The 22,076-nt window shown below is 44.8% G+C and overlaps 1 protein-coding gene and 2 non-coding genes across 3 annotated transcripts in view; 2 read left to right on the forward strand and 1 right to left on the reverse strand.

Annotated features, from left to right (window-relative positions):
* Positions 1-22,076, forward strand: part of LOC144698069 (uncharacterized) — a 207,830-nt gene that overhangs the window by 32,085 nt on the left and 153,669 nt on the right. The window contains 1 exon segment of the mRNA XM_078569995.1: positions 17,169-18,034. Coding sequence (XP_078426121.1) covers positions 17,169-18,034 — 866 coding nt within the window.
* trnae-uuc (transfer RNA glutamic acid (anticodon UUC)) lies at positions 8,312-8,383 on the reverse strand. The gene has a single exon. It is a non-coding gene; the product is annotated as a tRNA-Glu (tRNA).
* trnat-ugu (transfer RNA threonine (anticodon UGU)) lies at positions 11,351-11,423 on the forward strand. Its single transcript has one exon. It is a non-coding gene; the product is annotated as a tRNA-Thr (tRNA).

Genomic DNA, 22,076 nt, shown 5'->3' on the forward strand with positions numbered 1-22,076 from the left:
GAGTTAAAATCCATCGGGCAGAGGCAGCATTGGCTGTGTGACAGGCAACAACATGCATGGTGAACGGTTGCTTTTTGAAATTGAGGAAAAGTATACAGTGGGATCACAAGGGGTCGGTGGTCAGAACACTGATTTCTTGATATATATTATTGATTTAGACTTGTGTGTGCCGGGCTGCATTTCAAAATTTGCAAACAACACCAAATTTTCAAGTTGTGTTTGCAGTGGGGAGGATGGTGATTAACCTCAAGAGGACATAGACACGATGGTGGAATGGGCAGACAGGTGGCAGATAAAATTTCATTCAGAGAGGTGTGAAGTGATTCATTTCGGTAGGAAGGAAAGGCAATATAAGATAAAGGATACAACTGTAAAAAGGTGCAGCAGTTTAATCTGGGGCTTTATGTGCACAAATCATTGAAGATGGAGGGGCAGTCTGAGAAAGCAGTGAATAAAGCAAGTGGAATCCTGGGCTTTAAGAATACGGGAATAAAGTACAAAATCAACCATGTTAGAATAAACCTGAATAAAAAACACTGCTTTGGACCCAAGTAGTATTGTGTCCAATTCTGAGCTTTAGGAAGAATGTGAGAGTTTGGAGGAAAGATTCACGAGAGATCGGAACTTCAGTTAGGTTCATGAAGTTGGTTTGTTATCCTTGGAAGGGGAACAGTTTTCTTGCATCTTTTCTGGACCCTCTGTCTTCACTTCCTTCCTAAATTGTAGCCATTCAGTGGCGGTGATGTTAAAAACTTTCTTTCATGGAATGTGGGCAGGGACAGCATTTGTTGTCCTTGAAATAAGTGCTTGCCACAACATTTCAGAGGGTTATCAAGAGTAACCACATTTCGGTGTGGCTCTGGAGTCACATGTAAGACCAGGTAAGAAGGGCAGATTTCCTTCCTGAAAGGACATTAGTGAACCAGGTGGGTTTTTATGACAATCGACAATGGCTTAATCATCGCCCTTATTGAGACTCGCTTTCAATTCCAGATTTAATAATTGATTTTTAATCCCGCCAGCTGCTGTGGTGGGATTTGAACCCCTGTCCCCAGAGCATCAAGCTGGTTTTCTGGATTATTAGTCCAGTGACATTCCCACTGTGGCACCGTCTCCCCCAATATATATTTTTATTTATTTTTGGCTAACAGTTGAGTATTTGTCAGTATTTTGTTCCATGTGGTTTCTATTCTGAGTTTCAGACAGTTTCTGTGCCAAGTGGACGAGGTGTTTAAAGTTCATTCATTTGCCCCTTTTCCATCTCCATGTCCGGGAAAGACACAGAGAATAATGTCCCCTCATTAAGTATCTATTCACGATACTGAGATGGACAATTCCCGCTCCCCATCTTTCTGGTGGATAATGGATGCTCTGTTACATTTAGGTTTCTCTATAATTTGATCGCTAATTTTATTGAGTTTTTATATATTTATTTTCCCCGAGACCCAGACCCAGGGTAACGGCCGCCATCCTGTTTCAGCAGGGAGCAGGGCGCATGCGCGGCCTTCTTGTGGATGTAACAGTGAGTGAGTCCATGGGACATTTACATATTCAGAGTGAGAGGTGCTGATCCTCAACCTCTGGCGATACTTCAACCTCACAATCCTAATCTCTGGCTGCCCAGTGTAAAGGGCAGGGGGCGGGGTGGTGGGTTTGTTAAATCAGAGAATCTTCTCCTGTAACTGTTCATGGGCCTGTTTAACACAGGGATTTCTAGATCCAGGATGGGTCTGGTCACACTGGCTGCCGACCTCTCTTCCATGGTCTTGTCCGTGCCCGCGGGTCCCTGGTGAGGGAACATGCAATATCCACCGGTACGCTTGATACCTCCCACAACCGGTGGGTACCTCAGGGTACAGAGTGTCTCATAGACACTAGAAACAACATTCTGGCTTATTTAGGAAGGCTCCCTTTGCTTTTGCTGGGACTTTGTTGCTGATTTGAATTTCTTTCAGTTTGATTGGACCACATGTTTGGGTGAAGAATGTACCAAAGAAACTCGAATTTTCGGCTTTGAATTTCTATCCTGTACATACAGTGAATATTTTTGTAAACTCCTTTTACAGGGTACAAGAGGGAGATGATTTGCAGATAGGAAACTCAAACCAAACATCACATCAAGATCTGACAGAGTCACTCGATTCAGCAGGAAACATAGAAAATAGGAGCAGGAGCAGGCCATTCGGCCCTTCGAGCCTGCTCCACCATTCATTATGATCATGGCTGATCATCCAACTCAATAACCTGCTCCTGCTTTCTCCCCATATCCTTTGATCCCTTTCGCCCCAAGAGCTATTTGTAACTCCTTCTTGAAAACATTCACGGTTTTGGCCTCAACTACTTCCTGTGGTAGCGAATTCCATAGGCTCACCACTCTCTGGGTGAAGAAACTTCTCCTCATCTCAGTCCTAAATGGTCTACCCCATATCCTCAGACTGTGACCCCTGGTTCTGGACTCCCCCACCATCGGGAACATCCTTCCTGCATCTCCCCTGCCTGGTCCTGTGAGAATTTTATAGATTTCTATGAGATCCCGCCTCATTCTCCTGCACTCAAGCGAATTTAATCCTAACTCCATCTCTCCTCTTATGTCAGTCCTGCCATCCCAGGAATCAGTCTGGTAAACCTTCGCTGCACTCTCTCTATAGCAAGAACATCCTACCTCAGATAAGGAGACTAAAACTGCACACAATATTCCAGGTATGGTCTCACCAAGGCCCCGTATAATTGCAGCAAGACATCCCTGCTCCTGTGCTTGAATGCTTTCGCTATGAAGGCCAACATATCATTTGCCTTCTTTACCGCCTGCTGCACCTGTATGCTTACTTTCAGCAATTGCTGTACGAGGTCACCCAGGTCTCGTTGCGCATTTCCCTCTCTCAATTTATAGCCATTCAGATAATATTATTCCTTCTTGTTTTTGCTACCAAAGTGGATAACCTCACATTTATCCAAATTATACTGCATCTGCCATGCATTTGCCCACTCACTCAGCTTGTCCAAATCACACCGAAGCATCTCTGCATCCTCCTCACCGCTCACCCTCCCACCCAGCTTTGTGTCATCTGCAAATTTGGAGATATTACATTTAATTCCCTCATCTAAATCATTGATATATATTGTGAAAAACTGGGGTCCCAGTACCTATCCCTGCGCTACCCCACTAGTCACTGCCTGCCTGCCATTTGGAAAAAGACCCATTTATTCCTACTCTTTGTTTCCTGTCTGCCAACCAGTTTTCTATACCTCTCAATACACTACCTCCAATTCTATGTGCTCTAATTTTACACGCTGATCTCTTATGTGGGACTTTTTCGAAAGCCTTCTGAAAGTCCAAGTAAACCACATCCACTGGTTCCCCCTCATCAACTCCAGTAGTTTCATCCTCGAAACATTCCAGTAAATTTGTCAAGCATGATTTCCCTTTCATAAATCCACGCTGACTCTGTCCCATTCTGCCACTTTATTTTTCCAAGTGCTCAGCTATTACATCTTTTATAATGGACTCTAGAATTTTCCGCACGACTGACGTCAGGCTGACTGGTCTATAATTCTAGACGTTGGACCTGAATATCATTGATCTTTGACTGTGGAAGGAGAAATATTTGTCTTTTCTGTCTGTGGGAAAAGATTTCAAACGTCAGTGTGACTGGAAAAGCACCGAGACAGACACGCCCGAGTGAGAGTGCTCCAGTGAACTGACTGTGGAAAGAGCTTTAACCTGTTACACTATCTGAAAAAAAATCTCACCATTCACAGCGGGAAGAAACTGTGCAAGTGTTCTGTGTGTGGACAAGGATTCAACTGATCATCCAACATGGAGAGACACGGGGACACTGACACCATGGAGAGATCGTGGAAATGTGGGGACTGTGGGTTAGGATTCAGATCCCCATTTGTGCTGGAAACTCATCAACGCACTCACACTGGGGAGAGGCCGTTCATCTGCTCCGAGTGTGGGAAGGGGTTCACTCTACTAACCCACCTCACTTCACATCAACTTGTTCACTATGACATGAGACCTTTTGAATGTTGCGACAATTAAAAGCAAAAGGAATCTGCTGATACACCAGCGAGTTCACACTGGGAAAAGGCCATTCACCTGCTCTAGCTGTGGGAAGGGATTCACTCAGATAAGTACCCTCACTTCACATCAACTTGTGCACTCTGACAAGAGGCTTTTTAAATGTTCTGACTGTGAAAAGTGCTTCAAAAGCAGAAAGATTCTGCTGACACACCAGCAAGTTCACACTGGGCAGAAACCATTCAACTGCTCCAAATGTGGGAAGAGATTCACTCAACTAACCCGGTTCACATCACAACAACGTGTTCACTCTGAAAAGAAACCTTTTAAACATGCCGACTGTGTGAAAAGCTATAAAAGCAAAATGGGTCTGCTGACACGCCAGCGAGTTCACACTGGAGAAAGGCCTTTCACTTGCTCCATGTGTGGGAAGGGATTCATTCATCCATCTCTCCAGCTGACACACCAGCGAGTTCACCCTGGAGAAAATCCATTCACCTGCTCCGTGTGTGGGAAGGGATTCAGTCATTCATCCACCCTGCAGACAAACCAATGTATTCACAAGTGACTTCCGGGGTTGGATTCTGCTGTTATTGTAGCTGCAAATCACATCCATGACTGAACCATGCTCTTTCCGACAGTTGGGGTTTGCTTCTGCTGATGTTAATAATCCCTGTAACTGGGCTGGAGTTTAATATTCTGGATAAAGGTTAAATAAATCAGCTTTGTGTCAAACATTGTCGACATATTAGTCGAGGCATTGAATGCAAGAGCAGGGACGTTATGATGGAGCAGTATAAAGCATTAGTTAGGCCACATTTGATGTACTCTGTGCAGTGCTGTTTGCCGCACTATAGGAAGGATGTGATTGCACTGGAGAGGGTGCAGAGGAGATTCACTCAGGATGTTGCCTGGGCTGGAATATTTCAGCTATGAAGAGAGACTAGATAGGCTGGGGTTGTTTTCCTCAGAGCAGAGAAGGCTGAGGGGGGACCTGATAGAGGTGCACAAAATTATGAGTGGCATAGATAGAGGATAGGAAGAATTTTTTCTCTTTAGTGGAGGGGTCAATACTCAGGTGGTATAGATTAAAGGTAAGGGGCAGAAGGTTTAGAGGGGATTTGAGGATTTTCTTTTCACCCAGAGCGTGTGGGCTATCTGGAACCTGCCAGCAAAGCTTACATCCCAAGAATGAATTTTAAAAGAAAGACAACGCTTTCATCCCAGAAATCAACCGAATGAACCTTCCCTGAAATGCTTCTAATACAACTCTATCCATCCTCAAGATTATCCCATAACTATGTTATCATAAGGTGCGAATGGTATGAGCTGGAACTTGGTCTTTGTTGTTTTTCATTCCATTTGCTAACAGAATCTGCCCCTCCCTTCCCCAGATTCAGACAATGATTAACTGAGACTCAGTCTCTAACGGCGGCCTTAAAAGTGGATAAATCCCCAGGCCCAGGTGCCTGAGGGGGTGGTAGCGGCAGGAATCCTCACAACATTTAAAAAATATTTAGATGAACACTTGAAACACCACATCTTACAGGGCTACGGGCCAAGTGGTGGAAAATGAATGAGACGAGATGGGGTTTGATGAGGAGCTCTGCAAGATTTCACCAAAGCTCCTTCGACAGCACCATCCAAAACCATTATCACTACCATCTAGAAGGATAAGGGCAGCAGATAGATGGGAACACCACCACCTGGAAATTCCCCTCCAAGTCGCTCACCATCCTGATATGGAAACATTTCTTCACTGTCGTTGGGTCAAAATCATGGAACTCCCTTCCTTACAGCACTGTGTGTGTCCCTACACCACATGGACTGCAGTGGTTCAAGAAGGCAGCTCACCACCACTTTCCCAAGGGCAACCACGGATGGGCAATAAATGCTGGCCCAGCCAACGAAGCCCATATCCCATGAATGAATAAAAAAAACAGAACATGAGTGATTATTGTGGCCATTAGAATGAAACAGCGTTTTAAATTATCAAGACATTAACACATATTCCATATAAAAATTGCCTCTCAAACATTCAGGAAAGAATTAAATACATTGAACATATCAAAGTGAGTCAAATTAATTTGAAGAAGGAAATAGAATCTGGATTTAGAAAATATCCACGAAATGGGTGTAGGTGAACAGAGCTGAATAATCTTTAAAGTACTTGCATGAACTTTTGTTTGAACCAGATGTAATTACAACATGTCAATAATTTAGAATTGTGAGAGATGATCGGCAGGTGGGGAGGATGAATATAAGTCGATAGTTATCACATTTTAGTGGAAAAGATTTGACATTTACTCTTGGTGACAGCTCAAGGGTTTGTGTTGCTGATTCTGATCATTCTAGTAGCTTTAGTATGTTATCTACGGTTTGTCATCAAGAAATTAGGAAAACAAGCTCGTAGCTTAGAAATAGTGAGGTTAGTCAGAAATTAGTTGTGAGAAGTCAGTAAGGATATTCCCTTCTCAAGGTGGGAAGATCTGTGAGAAATAACTTTCTAATTAACCTTATGAAATCATCAGAAATTTATTGAACATTACAAGAATAGCTCTCTGTCTCTCTCTCGCTCCCTTGTTTAGGAAGTAAGATTCCTGGCTTGATAAACATAGGACAATGTATCCCTATGTTAATCATAGGGATGGTCTCATTAGTTATGGGATGGAATTTGTAGTCGTGATTGAAGACAATGGCTTTGGTCTTCCCAATTTTTAATTGAGGAAATTTCTGCTCATCCAGTATTACGTGTGGGATAAGCACGTTGATACAGTACCAGGGGAGAGAGAGAGAAAACTGTGAATTATATCAGCTGACATGGAGAAGTTGGGTGATCAGTAGTTCAGTGAGAGTGGAGTTAGTACAGCAGAAAGTGGGTTTCTTGGACAAGATGAGCAGCGAGATGGCATGAGGGAGATGGGAGAGAAACTGGAGAAAGATGAGAGTTCAGGGCTCAGACAAGGGGGAATTTTAAAGGCAGTTTGTCCTGTTGGGCTAGTGGAAGGGAGGGAAGCAGAAGAGGCAGCTGATCGGATTGTCTCAATCTTAGTGACAAGGAAGCTCCATGGGCAGAATTTTGCCCTTGGCGTGCGGGCTCGGTGGGGGTGAATGGGGCAGTTGGGAAGCTGACCGCTGCCTGCAATCAGGCCCGGAAGGCAAGTTCATGCTGGGGGCCAATTAAGGCCTGCGCTGCGTGAAACGTGAGCAGCAGTGTTCAGCGCTGCCTGTGCGGGCGGGGGGAGGAGTGTGAGCTGAGATAGTGTGACCTTTGTACATGCATGCGAGAGCGCGCTACATAACCTCCCTGAAAAAATATATATTAAAGATTATATACATGTTATGAAACATGTCCCCTCATGTCACTCTGTCACAGAGTGGTTCTGTTGAAAGGTCATAAGGACTCGAAATGTCAACTGTACTCTTCTACACCGATGCTGCTAGACCTACTGAGTTTCTCCAGGTATTTCTGTTTCTGTTTTTGTAATACACAACGTGATCGGTTTACAGATAACAGGCTAAAGAGACACCAGGATCTTCCTGATTCCCCCAGGTACTGATTACAGGAACGTGCACAGTGCCGATTATCCACAGTCACACTCTCCTTCCAGTCTTGTCTATATTGTTCAGCTTTGAAATTTTTTGTATTTTCACAGAGGGTTTCCATGTGAAGAAAGCTGAGCTGTGATAAGCTTATATTGTTCAGCAGATATACTGCAAGAAGTTACATAACAGGCTGATGATAACACTGCTCTTTGGTCGCGGTGAGCTCCAGTGAAGGATTGGCATCATTAATGTGTCGTTCAATTAGTCTCGTGACAAATCTCGTGCTATAAATGACAAGGAAACTCGCTGAATTTGCTCCGTGTTTTGGTTTCAAAAGAGCCGAAAGCAAGGTAAGAAAGTATATCTCGCTAGAGTGGGTTATAAAATGGCAGGATGACTGTGAAAGAAGCACCCATGCTGTTGGGAAACATAAAATTATAGAAACTTACAGCATAGAAAGAGGTCATTCGGCCTCGATGAGCAGATGTGCTCTTTTAAAGAACAGTTCTTGTTGGTTGATCCATCAGGAGTGATATCTTTGTCAATGCAACCAGTAGGCGCCAAAATTTACCCTTCTCCCACCCATATTTTGCCTGGCACCACCAACCCAACCTGTTCCAAGTGTGTTATTTCCAGCTCTGAGGCGAAACGTCAACTGATTCTGGTGGAGATACTAAATGTTTTCAATCAATAAGTAATTAATACTCATCTTGGCAATTCTACAAGCTCAATAAATTTGCATTCCCTGACCGGGAATCGAACCCGGGCCCCGGCGCTGAAAGCACCGAATCCTGACCACTAGCCCACCAGGGAAACTGGTGAACTCATTTCAGTTTGGTTTATTGACGCTGCTTTTATCCCTGTTTCCATTTTGAATAGAATGAATTCTTCAGTTAATGACAACAACGGTTTCTGTGAGCTGGAACATGAAATTGACAGTGAGGTGAAATATCCCCACAAGCTGCACATGTACAACTTTCAATTTCCAAAACCCACCAACCTCATCACTGCAGCTCCTGTGAAACTGACAAGGGAATACGCGGCAGAAATTCATCACTGAAAGTAACTGAGACACATCCAATTCTACACACTGTCATGTCGCATCTGTTTCTGCCTCTGTCCCTTTCTCGCCTCCAGCTCCCTCTGTCCGTCCAGCTCCCAGGTCAATTAGCTGCTTGATGCAGACACAGTCAGTTCATGAACCCAAGCCTATCCTGGAAAGCAGGGACAGAGAATGTGGGATGCAAGGATTTTAGAAAGAATGAGTTTGCAGATGACATGGTAAAGATAATCTGGGATCTCATCTTCCTGATTCTCCCAGGTACTGATGACAGAAATGTGCACAGTGCCGATTATCCACAGTCGCAGACTCCAGTCTTGTGCACGTGGTTGAGCTTTGCACCCACTCGCAAGAGCGGATTATAAAATGGCAGAATGACTGTGAAAGAAGTGGTGTTGGGAAATATCAAAGTATAGAAAGTTACAGCAAAGAAAGAGGCCATTCGGCCCTGTGTGCTGCTTTCAACGAACTCCAAAGAAGAGTCACACGGACTTGAAACATTAACTGTATTTCTCTACCAGAAATATTGCCAGACATGCTGAATTTTTCCAGCATTTTCTGTTTTCACTTCAGATTTCCTGCATCCACAGTATTTTGCTTTTATCTCTGGGTTTCTAGCCCAATGACAATGCCAATACGCCATCTCCTGAATGCTCACAAATGAATAAGACAATTCGGGTGTGTTTGGGTGGGTTTTCTCCTATTCAAAATGATAAATCCTTAGACGGCAGGGTTCGAACCCATGTGTTCATTTTTAACAACAAATGTAAATTATTGAACATTTACTCACACTTAAATAAACAAGTTTGGATCATGATCTTGCCCGGCTTCAAACCGCTGCTCTGCCACATGTGAAATGATCATGACCCCCACTGCCCTGCACAAACCCTGCGCTGTAAAGATCCCAATGGAGCAGTCTGGAATGTTAAGCGGTGACGTCATGCAGCAGCACTTTGGGTCTTTGTTTTGAAGAAATGGAATTCGGCTGTTCTCATTAGGAATGCTGGAGACAGACTGATCAACAATGTCATCAACAAATGGCACAGCGCAGTAAGGGAGCCTAAGATGGAAGCAAAATATTGTAGATGCTGGAGATCTGAACTTAAAACATAAAATGCTGGAAAAACTTAGCAGGTCTGGCAACATCTGTGGAGAGGGAAGCTGAGTTAACGTTCCGAGTCCGTATGTCTCTTCTTCAGATTCAGGCCGAATCGAAGCATTAACTCTGCTTCTCTCTTCACAGGTGTTGTCAGACCTGTTGAGTTTTTCCAGCATTTCCTGTTTTTACTACAACGTGAAGCCCTTCACCCCATCGTATCTGTGCCAGCTTTTTTTAAAGACTTAACCAATTCGTCTCAAATTCCTTCTCTCTTTACTTAAACCTGAGTTTTCCCCCTTTCAATTATTGTCCATTTCTCGCTTGAAGAAGGAGTTTCTGCAGAATCCATGCACAGTTTGCCTTAGTTAACAAAGTTTCCCTGACCCAATGACATGAAGAGTTGGACTAGGATTCCTCGTACAGTTTTCGATACAATCATTATTTATTAATGCAACTGATTTCATATCGAATTACAAAAGAACTTTATTTTGATCAAACAGGTCATCGTTATTTCTGAGCTGCTGACTACAATCGAATGCCATTTGCTCTACAAACTGGAGAGCTGGATTCAGGTTCCAGTCTCTAGAGGAATGAGTCCGAAGCCAACAGCTCCCAAATTTTCAGTTGCTTCCCACTTTCGGGGACATTAGGAATTTCCTTTGGGTGAGCAAGAGACAACTCCAGTTTAATACGGGGGGTGGGGGTTGAGGCGGGTTGCGGTCCTTTATTTTGACAGGGCGAATGAGGAGAGACAATGTAAATAGAATTAAAAAAAAAAATACTTTATTCATAAAATATCTGGAAGAACATTGCCAATGTGAATAGAAATTGGTGTGGGGGAAAGGGGGGTGTGTGGAATTGGTTTAGTTGCTCTTCTTGAGGCCAACACAGGCACGACGGGCCGAACCACTCACTTTATAGTCATCTTGGATTTGATATGAAAGTGTTTTCCCTAAGGAATTGCTGTTAGTCGCGGACGAGTTTTGAGAGCGATGTTCATTTGCATCTCTGATGTGAAACTTCAACTCTCACTCCACTGATTCGGGCGGAGCTGTTGTGCGTTTCGGTTTTCAATCAATAAGTAAATGAGGCTTGTTTTAACGGTTTGTACCAGATCAATAAACCTTCATTGCCTGGCCGGGAATCGAGTCCGGGTCACGGCGGTGAAAGGGCACAATCCTTACCTGTAAATCACGAGGAAAGCTGTCTATAATTCTTGCAACGTGCTTTATCTCCGCCCCATTTGCTCTTTTTCAGACACTTTCACCAGAGATAAGTTTCTCTCACAGAATTTTCTCATAAATGACATCTTCGGGCAATGACAGCCGCTGTTTTTAAGGGATGAGCTGCAGTGAAGGATTGGCACCAATAAAGTGTCGTTCAACTGGTCTGGTTCCAAACCCTGTGCTGGAATTAATGAAAAATTTTGAAATTGCTCAGTGTCTTGACTTCAAAAGCGGGAATGCAAGAAAGTACATTCTCCCAAGCGTGCAATAAAATGTCGGAAAGACTGGGAAATGGTCCTGGGAAACATAAAATTATAGACAGTTACAGCAAAGAAAGAATACTGTCCTGTCCCTCGTTCCACTAGGAGACTTGCTGTGACAGTGAAATGACAGCTGGCTCCATAGCTCAGTGGTTAGAGTACTGGTCTTGTAAACCAGGGGTCGTGAGTTCAATTCTCACTGGGGCCTACAATTTAAATTTATGAATTTTGGTAACAAGGTCACCTTAAAAAGATATTGGAAAGTCATGTGAATGGGCAACAAGATGGCAGATGGAATATAATGTCGGCAGCTGCGAATATGTTCATTTGATTGTAAAAATTAGAACAACGGAATGCTTTTGAAAGGTGAGAAATTTATAAGTTCAGAGAGACCTGGTTGTGCTCGTACAAGGAACGTGGAAAGTTAGCATGCAGGGGCAGCAAGAAATTAGGAAGGTCAATGGCATGTTGGCCTTTATTTCAAGGGGATTGGAGAGCAAGAATAAAGAAGTCTTCTAACAGGGTTTTGGTGAGGCTGCATCTAGAATCCCGTGTGCTGTTTTCATCTCCACATTTATAAAAGGAAGTACTGGCAGTGGAGAAGGTGCAGGGAAGGTTCACTAAATTGGTCTCTGGAACGAGGTGGCTGTCCTATGATGAGAGGCTGAATAAATTGGGCTTTTATTCTCTGGAGTTTAGAAGAATGAAAGACAATCTAATTGAAACCTGTAAAATTCTGAGGGGGCTTGATAGGGTGGACACAGAGATTGTATCCACTGGTCGGGGAATATAAAACACTGGGGCACTGTCTCAGGATAAAGGGCCAATAATTTAGGGCTGAGATGAGGAGAAATGACTTCACCCAAAGGGTTGTGAATCTTTGAATTCTCTACGGAGAGGGTTGTGGATGTTCCATCATTAAATACATTTAAGGCTGGGATGGACAGGCTTTTGGTCTCTCGGGGAATTAAGGGATATGGGGAATGGGCAGGATAATGGAGTTGAAGCCCAAGATCAGCCATGATTGAATTGAATGATAGAACAAGCTCGATGGGCCGTTTGATCTACTCCTGCTCCTATTTCTTGTGTTCATGTGTATGATGAAGACAATAATTCATGTTATAATAAAAACAGAAAGTGCTGGAAGTTCTCAGTAGGTCTGACAGCAAATATGAAGGGAGAAACAGGGTTAAGGTTTCGAGTTTAATATGATTGTTTTTCAAACCATAAATTGGGTACTAGTTACGACACTTTGCACAACATCGAGACAAGGAATTGAACCCAGGCGGTGAAAGCCCAGAATCTGAACCATGCGGGTGTTTCTGCAGCATACTTTTTGAACGAAATTAGCTTCCAACTGAAGGTTCAATGGTTTAAGACCACCTAGGGTCAAGTAGATTCCCTCTCTCCCCGCTTCTACTTATATTATCGGCATAGTTCTGCTTTGTGTCCTTTGGCTACAAGGAAATATTGTCCAAACTTTGCCAGTTCTGCTGTTATTCAGTAAGTTCCCACACAAATAGATTTATGAATATTCATTTAAAATAAATCGAGAAAATGGAACACAAATGTACATAACATCCAACCTATTAGAAAGATTGGGCAAAAAGCTATGAATAGAAATTGATTCTCTGATTGCATTTACCAAACCGGAACCCACCATCACACCGACTGAATCCACTGTCTGTTTAAAAGTTGCTCAGTGAACATTTCAATCTTCCTCTGCTGTGAAACGTATGGGCACTGAATCAATAAGCAGTCTCCACTTAAATAAACACAGAAAGGTTCAATCTCCTCCTTCAACTTTTACACCTGTTGTTATTCTCTGTACCATTTACCATGAAGATATATAATGAAATTGAATAAAGTTTGCAATGGTAAAAATGCGCTCACTCCTCAGTAACTGAACCACATTGACACACACAGACATATACACCGAGAGTGACAGCGGGCAAGGGTTTGTCTCTAAGGAGAGGCAAACTCTCAGAAAACAAGGATGCCACTAATTAGCTCAGCTTTGTTCCAATATTGACTGCAGATTCAGTGAATGCTTATGGATAAACAGGAAAGAAGGAACACAGAAGTGAAGCAGGAAAAACAGACGGAAGTGTTTGGAAGGTTCTGACTTCATTTAGCCAAGAATTAATCCTGGAGGTTCCAAAAGGAAGGAACACTGAGCAGCGCAATCGGCAGGATGCAAACCTGTGTGCGCAGATCCCAGTGGAGTTCCAATCCATCGCCTTAATCACTCAGCCATGACTTGAGATCTCACACTGGTATAAATGTTGTTCATGTAAAATCATGGAAATGTTACAGAAGAAACTGAGAACATTCAGCCCCACCTATTCCCACTCACCTTGCAATTCCTACAGCCTCCCTTGTTCTCCCTACCTAGACAAACCACTTCATATGTCAATGCCCCGAGCTTATCCTAAGGGATTTGGTGAAACGTCTGAAAGGACGAACCAACAGAAACTTTGGCAGTGATGAGATTCAAATCCATGACTCGATAGAGACTGTAGCCTAAGTCCAGCCTTGGACCAGTTGCACATGCTACTGCTGGCAATATGATAGTAACCATTGCCTTGAGTGGTAACGGTACTGAATTAGATCATAACAAATAGGAACAGGAATAGACCATTTGATCGCTCAAGCCCCTCACAGTACCATAAAATCAGAGCCAGGGTAACGCCACAGATGGAGGCCATTCAGCCCTGGTCAGAGGATCGTCAGCCATCAGCTCCTTGACCCTGCTCTGCCATTCAATAAGATCATGGCTGATCTGGTTGTGGTCTCAACTCCACTTTCCTGTCTGTCCATTAACACCACCCCCCCAACTCCCGCTGCCCCCCATAACCCTTGACTCACATGTCTATCAAACATCTGTCTAATTCTGCCTTGAATAAATTCAATAACAGAGCCTCCATTGCCTTCTGGGGAACATTCCTCACACTAACAACCCTCTGAGAAAACCAAAAAAACCTCTTCATCTTTGTTTGAAATGGGGGACCTCTTACTCTTCTGGAACTAACTCACCTGGTCCCACTCTCCTGCCCTTTCCCTGGACATGCTGCAGGTATTGGTCCAATTTTCTTTTGAAATCCACGACTGAATCTGCCTCCCCCACACTCTATCTAACCCAGCCGCCGGCTCCACCCCTCCCCGCTCACCGGGCAGTTTCTCAGCAATAAACAGCCGCCTCACCGCTTGGTACAACCCCGGGACCGGGAGTTTCTTATTGAGAGTTTGAGGATTCCACTGGGTATTTGTGAAGCCGCATACACTCAGCCGCCGCCATTTTTCCCCACCTCTTCGGCCCCTCCAATCGTCCCCTAGCAATCGGCCGCCTCCATTCCTCCCCACTCACTCGGCTCCTTCATTCCTGCCCACCCACCGACTCCATTCACTCCTATTGCTCAGCTCAAGTTAGAGCCCGCAATGCGCATGCTCCTGGCAGAGTCCGGTACTGCGCCTGCGCGGGGAAATCCTGCAGCGAGGACAGGGCACATTCAACCCCGCAGCGAAGGCTGGGTAGGATTACCGCCATTGAAAGGCCACGTGGCTGAATTGAAAATTATGTTTTGTGATTCGAAGACAATGAAGCCAATGGACCAATGTATACAATTATCTTTTAAAATCACTTGTTCATTCCAGCTGCTGAGACTCCAAAGTGTTCACATCCAACTGTTAGGGTTTGTTCTGCTGTTGATTACTCCCAGAACAGAACAGAAGTGGAGGTTTCATGCACTTTGGTTGTTGGAACAAATTATTTAATAATTCTGTACATTATCTCCACGGCTCCAATTGTAAACGGAGTAGAAAACATAATTCTGTCTTTAACGTGTTGCCTTTTCCATGCCTCGGCTCTTACCCAGCATTCGCTGCTTGTTAGAATGTGCCCCATCTTAACCACAGGGGCTCCCGCGCAGGCGCAGTGGTGGGTTGTGAACGGAGCATGCGCAGTACAAGGTTCAGGCTGGCGCATGCGCAGCCTGGATGTTGCACCTGCGGGGAGGCGGTTATCTCGACTCCGCAACCCGAGAGAAACGGCCGATTGTAAGAGGGTTGGAGGCGGCGGAGTGGGTGGGGAAACCTCACAAACACCCAGTGGAGCCGCCAAACCCCAATAACAAAATCCGGGGCGGCGGCTGTTTACCGGGTGAGCGGGGAGGGATGGAGCCGGCGGCTGGGTTAGACAGGAGGGTTCACAAACACCCCGTGTAGACCCCGAACCCCCAGTAAGACGATCCCGGGTCCGGGTTTGAACCGGCGGCAGCTGCTCGGGGTATTCCCGCTGACAGGCCCGGGGGTCAACGGCCGCCATCTTTATAGGGGTCAGTGTGCGGCGGAGCGCATGCGCTGCCACAGATGGCTCAGCCCCGCCCCTCATTCATTCCGATTGGCTGGAGGACCAGCCGCTGCCGCTCGGTCCTCCAGCCCCGCCCCCTTCCTATTGGTCAGTCACAGAAACAGGCCCTTCGGCCCATCCTGTCTGTGCCGGCCATCGAGCACCTGTCTATTCTAATCCCATTTTCCAGCACTTGGCCCCTAACCCTGTAAGCTGTGGCGTTTCAGGTGTTCATCTAAATCTTCTCAAATGTTGTTGCCTCTACCACCCCCTCAGGCAGTGAGTTCCAGTCTCCAACCACCCTCTTGGTGAAAAAAAATCCTCAAATGGCCTCTAAACCTCCTGCCCCTTACCTTAAATCGATGACCCCTGGTTAATGACACCCCTGCTAAGGGGAAATGCTTCTTCACTTCCACCCTATTTATGCCCATCATAATTTTGTATACCGCTATCAGTTCCCCCTTCAGGCTTCTCTGCTCTAAGTAAAACAACCCTAGCGTATCCAGTCTCTCTTCATAGCTGAAACTCTCCAGCCCAGGCTACATCCTGGTGAATCTCCTTTGCACCTCTCCAGTGCAGCTGGGGAGGCCGGAGCTGGAGCCAGAGATGCCACCAATCACTCCCCAGTCATTATGAGCTGGAGTAAGAGCAGTGCAGAAGCCCTAAGATGTGGTTGGGGAGGATTCAGAAACACCCGCTGGAGGCAGGAAACTGCCAATAAGAACCTGCAGCTCTGGGGCTTTTCACCATGAAGAGGCCCAGGTTAACAGCCGCCATCTTGCTTCAGCAGCGAGCTTTGCGCATGCCCGGCTATCCTGGTGAAATGAGAGTAGGCGGGGCTTCAAGGTCCCAGTGACCAGGAGAAAAGTGATTCATTCATTGATTTTATTCTCACTCTGCACACAGGGGTTTGAGAACTGAACTGAACCAGAGCAGATGGAGGGAGAAAACTCGGAGTGGAGGAAATATATGGGGGAGATGGTATGATGGGTTTGGAATTTAGCACAGAAAATGGGAGTGTGTTTGGGCCAAGGGTTCGCAGCTTTGGGAAATGAGAAAGTAAAAACAAGAACTGTTTGCTCTGAATTCCTATGCTGTACTTACAGTGATTACTTTTGTAACCTCTCTTTACAGGACTTAGAAAGTAAGGTTTTGGAGATGTGCACTGAAACTAAACATCTTGGCTGAGTCAATTGGTTATCCAGAACCTGAATACCATCGACCTTTGTAGGTGGAAGGGAAAATGTTCGTCCATTTTGTCTCCAAGAAAATAATTGAAACATAAATGTGACTGGACAAGCATCGAGACTCATACCCCCGAGTGAGAGTGTTCCAGCACGCTGACTGTGGAAGGCGCTTTAACCAGTTACACAGCCTGGACAAACATCACACCATTCACAGCAGAGAGAAACTGTCACCTGTTCTGTGTATGGACAAGGTTCCAATTGATCGGCTCAACTGTAGAAACATAAAGACATTGGCACCATGGAAAAACCTTGGAAATGTGAGGACTGTGGCAAAGGATTCATTTATCCATCCCGGCTGGAATACCATAGACGCAGTCACACTGGGGAGAGGCCGTTCACCTGCTCCAAGTGTGGGAAGGGATTCACTCAGAAAACCTCCCTGATGTTACACCAGAGAATTCACACTGAGGAGAGGCCCTTCAGCTGCACTTACTGTGGGAAGAGGTTCAGGTATTCATCCACCCTCACGACACACCAGCGAGTTCACATTGGGGAGCGACCGTTCACCTGCTCCATGTGTGGGAAGGGATTCACTCAGTCAGCCAGCCTGCTGAATCACCAGCGAATTCACACTGGGGAAAAGCCGTTCACCTGCTCTGTGTGTGGGGAGGGTTTCACTCGGTCATCCAGTCTTTGGTCACACCAGCAAATTCATACTGAGGAGAAGCCTTTCAGCTGCACCTCTTGTGGAAAGAGTTTCGGGCATTCATCCACACTCGCTGTACACCAACGTACTCACACTGGGGAGAGACTGTTCACCTGCTCTGTGTGTGGGAAGGGATTCACTCAGTCATTTGACCTGGTTAGACACCAGCGGCTTCACACTGGGGAGATACCGTTCACCTGCTCCGTTTGTGGGAAGGGATTTGCTCGATTATTCAGCCCCCAGTTACACCAGCGAATTCACACTGAGGAGAGTCCATTCAGGTGCAGTACCTGTGGAAAGAGTTTCATACAGTCATCTGTCCTCATTGAACGCCAGTGAATTCACACTGAGGAGAAGCCATTCAGCTGCACTTCCTGTGGAAAGAGGTTCAGACATTCTTCTGCCCTCACTGTACACCAGCGCACTCACACTGGGGAGAGGCCGTTCACCTGCTCCGTGTGTGGGAAAAAATTTGCTCAGTCATTTGATCTGGTGAAACACCAGCGAATTCACACTGGGGAGAGACCATTCACCTGCTCCGCGTGTGGGAAGGGATTTGCTCGGTTATCCAGCCTTCAGTCACACCAGCGAATTCACACTGAGAAGAGCCCATTCAGCTGAAATAGCTGTGGAAAGAGTTTCAGACAGACATCTGAGCTGACTGTACACCAGCGAATTCACATTGAGGAGAGACCATTCACCTGCTCCGTGTGTGGAAAGGGATTCACAGGATCCTCCAACCTGCGGACTCATCAGTGAATTCATAAATGACTGTGGAGTTGGATTCTGTGATTAGTGCTTCTGTTAATCACGTCCAGGATTGATAGTCGGACAATAATTAGGTTTGTTCCTGCTGATGTTGACCGCCGTATAACTGGCTGGAGTTTAATATTCTGTTTCTGTCACTGATTTTCTGGACTGTAGTGTATTTCTTAAAAGCACCATCTGTGATCTTACACTTAATTCAAGAACCCATGACAGGAACGCATTTATAATAAAATTATTAACTTTTACTTTATCCTAAATTTATCTTTGGTACGAACTCTACAATTCAGTGTCTGAGAGGTTCCACTGATTAACATCTCCAATTAGAAAGTGCTGATTAATCCTTGCTGACAATTCTTACTGACTTGTACATTACTCACAGTGACACCTCCATTATGTTATTAAATTATCAAGGAAGATAAACAAAATAGTGAAGTATTTTATAGGCTCATCAGTAAAAGCTTCATCAGTCAATGTTGATATTGCTGAATCTTGGAAGTCGCTGAGTTCAATCATTTCTGACACAGCAGCAGCAACATTTGGGAAAGGTGGAACCCACAACAAAGACTGGTTTGAGACCTACTCAGCAGAGATGAATCTGTCATTGAAGCAAAAAGCAAAGCCTACCTGATTACAACATAAATTCAACAGCTAGAACACTGTAACTTGAAAGTAGCTGAGACAGTTGTGTAAAAGACAGGGAGATACTGTGCAAATAAACACTGGATCAGCCCACGTCAAGAAACCAAACTGCCTGTGACAATGGAAATCTACGTGCTGTGTATGATGGGATCAGGAGGGCGCTTGGTCCGACCATCACCAAAGTTACCCCCTGAGATCAGCAGATGGTGAAGTTCTCACTGACAGATGTAAACAGATGTCCCGCTGGGGTGAACTTTATTGTGAGCTGTGCTCCCATGAGACAGACATCTCCCAGTCTCCGTTTGACTCTCTCCTGCAGCTTCCTGTCATGGTTGAGTTGGATGAGGAGCCCTCATCACGTGAGCTCGAAAAGGCCATTGATTGTTTAGCAAGCGGAAAGACACCCGGCAGGGATGGAATTCCAGCTGAACTGCTCAAGCCCAGAAAGTCCCATCTACTGTCACAGCTTCATGAGCTCCTCCTTCTCTGTTGGGAGGTAGGATCCATTCCACAGGACACGTGTGATTGAAGAATGATCACAATATACAAAAAGAAAGGTGACAGAGGAGATTGCAACAACTACAGGGACATCTCACTCCTTAGCATCACAGGGACGACCTTCCCTAGGGTCAGGCTTAAAAGACTCCATCTACTTGCAGACCGAGTGTATCCAGAAGCACAGTGCGGTTTCTGTGCTGGCAGATCTAAAGTGGACATGATCTTCTCCATACGCCAGCTACAAGAGAAGTTTACAATTGGGATTGAATCTAAAATGCTGCCAGCTTCTGTGCTGAGAAAAGTGAAAGGTTATAATGACTGAGTGAAAGTAAACCTTTAGGTATGAATCACAATGAACTTGTACAATTGTAAAAGGCATCGAAAAGTTGGATTCCCTAAAGATAAGCTTCAGCCTTGATGTTATGAACTGGAGCTCACAAGCTGTGGGAAGCTCCACCCTCTTTAACTCTTTTCAGTCTCAGAAGGTTGAAGCTCCTTTTGCCTGTGAAAGTGAACTTTTTCAGTTTTATTTTTCTTCAGTTTTATTACCGTCATTTGGAAAGGTACCTGAAGAAAGAAGAAAAAAAACATTTGTGAAAAGCTGTGAAAAATACCAAAAGAATTGGAAAAACAGAAATTGAAATAGGGTTTGGTTCATCCTTGATCTGAAAATGAAGTTACATAAAGTTGACACAAGTGTGCACATTTGAGAATGTTTCTTCAGTCCCTTTGCTAACAAGCTGAGAAGTTAACCCCTTCCACTACAGCACGGTGACAATTTAAACAAAAGGCTTTGCTTTTTAAAGATTTGGCTTCATCCCATTTGTTATCATTCAGGACAAAGTGCCTGAGAACAGGAGATATGGGAGTGATCTACAGTCTGATAGCAAGTCTCTGTACTTATGTCTCTGATCTACAAACACCATATTATGTGATATTAAATGGGACAGTAAAGTTTCCCCAGCACTCCTGAATGAGATCGAATGGTAATTAATGGAATGATGCATTTAGAATAAAAGGGAGAATCACAGCACCAATTGGGAATAGGAATAACTCATTCTGGGTATAGCTCAATGGAATAGTTAAATCTGATACATAGGTACATTCTAGGGAATGTGGGGACGAGGCGAGTTTTTCCAGCATTTTCTGTTTTTGTTTCAGATTTCCAGCGTCCACAGTATTTTGCTTTTAACTGAACCTGATAAGTCTGGCCACTACCTGAAGGCATTGGAACTATGCAGGGAAGGTGAGCAAAGATCTTGAGATAGACACCACCTTGATCTTTTGATAAGATCACATGAAAGTTGAAGAGCAGACTGTATCAGATGACAAGAGGGGATGCTATTCGGACGCTGATGTGAGCGTGCAGATGTGATATGTTATGTGTGCTGCATTGAACATGTGGAAACCCATGGTGACCCTGCACTGAAGAACAGGCCTCAGACATACTCAGCTACTGGAAAACATCAATGACCTTCCTTCCATCATAAAGTCAGAAGTGGGGATGTTCTCTGATGATTGCACAATGTTCAGCACCATTCACGACTCCTCAAATACTGAAGCAGTCCATGTCCAAATGCAGCAAGACCTGGACAATATCCAGGCTTGGGCTTACAACTGGCAAGTAACATTCGCCTCACACAAGTGCCAGACAATGACCATCTCCAGCAAGAAAATCCAACTATCACCTCTTGATGTTCAATGGCATTACCATCACTGAATCCCCCACGATCAACATCCTGGGGGGGTCCAGAAACTGAACTGGCCTAGCCATATAAATACTGTGGCTACAAGATCAGGTCAGAGGCTAGGAATCCTGCAATGTGTAACTCAGCTCCTGACTCCACAAAGTCTGTCCACCATCTACAAGGCACAAGTCAGGAGTGTGATGGAATACTCCCCAATTGCCTGGATGACTGCAGCTCCCACAACACTCAAAAGGCTTGACACCATCCAGGACAAAGCAGCCCACTTGATTGGCACCCCATCCACAAACATTCACTCCCTCCATCGCCAACACACAGCAGCAGCAGTGTGTACCATCTACAAGATGCATTGCAGGAATTCACCAAGGTTCCTTCGGCAGCACCTTCCAAACCCACCACTACCATCTAGAAGGGCAGCAGATAGATGGGAACATCTCCATCTGGAAGTTCCCCTCCAAGTCACTCACCATTCTGACTTGGAAATATATCACTGTTCCTTCACTGTTGCTGGGTCAAAATCCTGGAACTCCCTTCCTAACAGCACTGTGGGTGTACCTACACCACATGGACTGCAGTGGTTCAAAAAGGCAGTTCACCATCACCTTCTCAAGGGCAACTAGGGATGGGCAATAAATGCTGGCCCAGCCAGCGAAGGCCACATCCCATGAATAAATTTTAAAGAAACTAGAACATGAGTGATTATTGTGGCCGGTAGAATGAGACAACGTTTTAAATGATCAAGACATTGACACATACTCCATGGAGAAACTGTCTTTCAAACATTTAGGATAGAATTAAACACACTGAACATTTCAAAGTGAACAAAATTAATTTGAAGAGGGGAAATAGAATCTGGATTTAGAAAATATCCACGAGGTGGATGCAGGTGAACAGAGAGCTGGAGAATCTTTAAAGTCCGTGCATGAACTTTTGTTTGAACCTGATGTATTTACACCATGTCAATAATTTAGAATTGTGTGGGATGATCGGCAGGTGGTGAGAATGAATC

The sequence above is a fragment of the Cetorhinus maximus genome, chromosome 23, assembly GCF_964194155.1.
Source record: "Cetorhinus maximus chromosome 23, sCetMax3.hap1.1, whole genome shotgun sequence".
In the NCBI taxonomy this organism is placed as follows: Eukaryota; Metazoa; Chordata; class Chondrichthyes; order Lamniformes; family Cetorhinidae; genus Cetorhinus; species Cetorhinus maximus.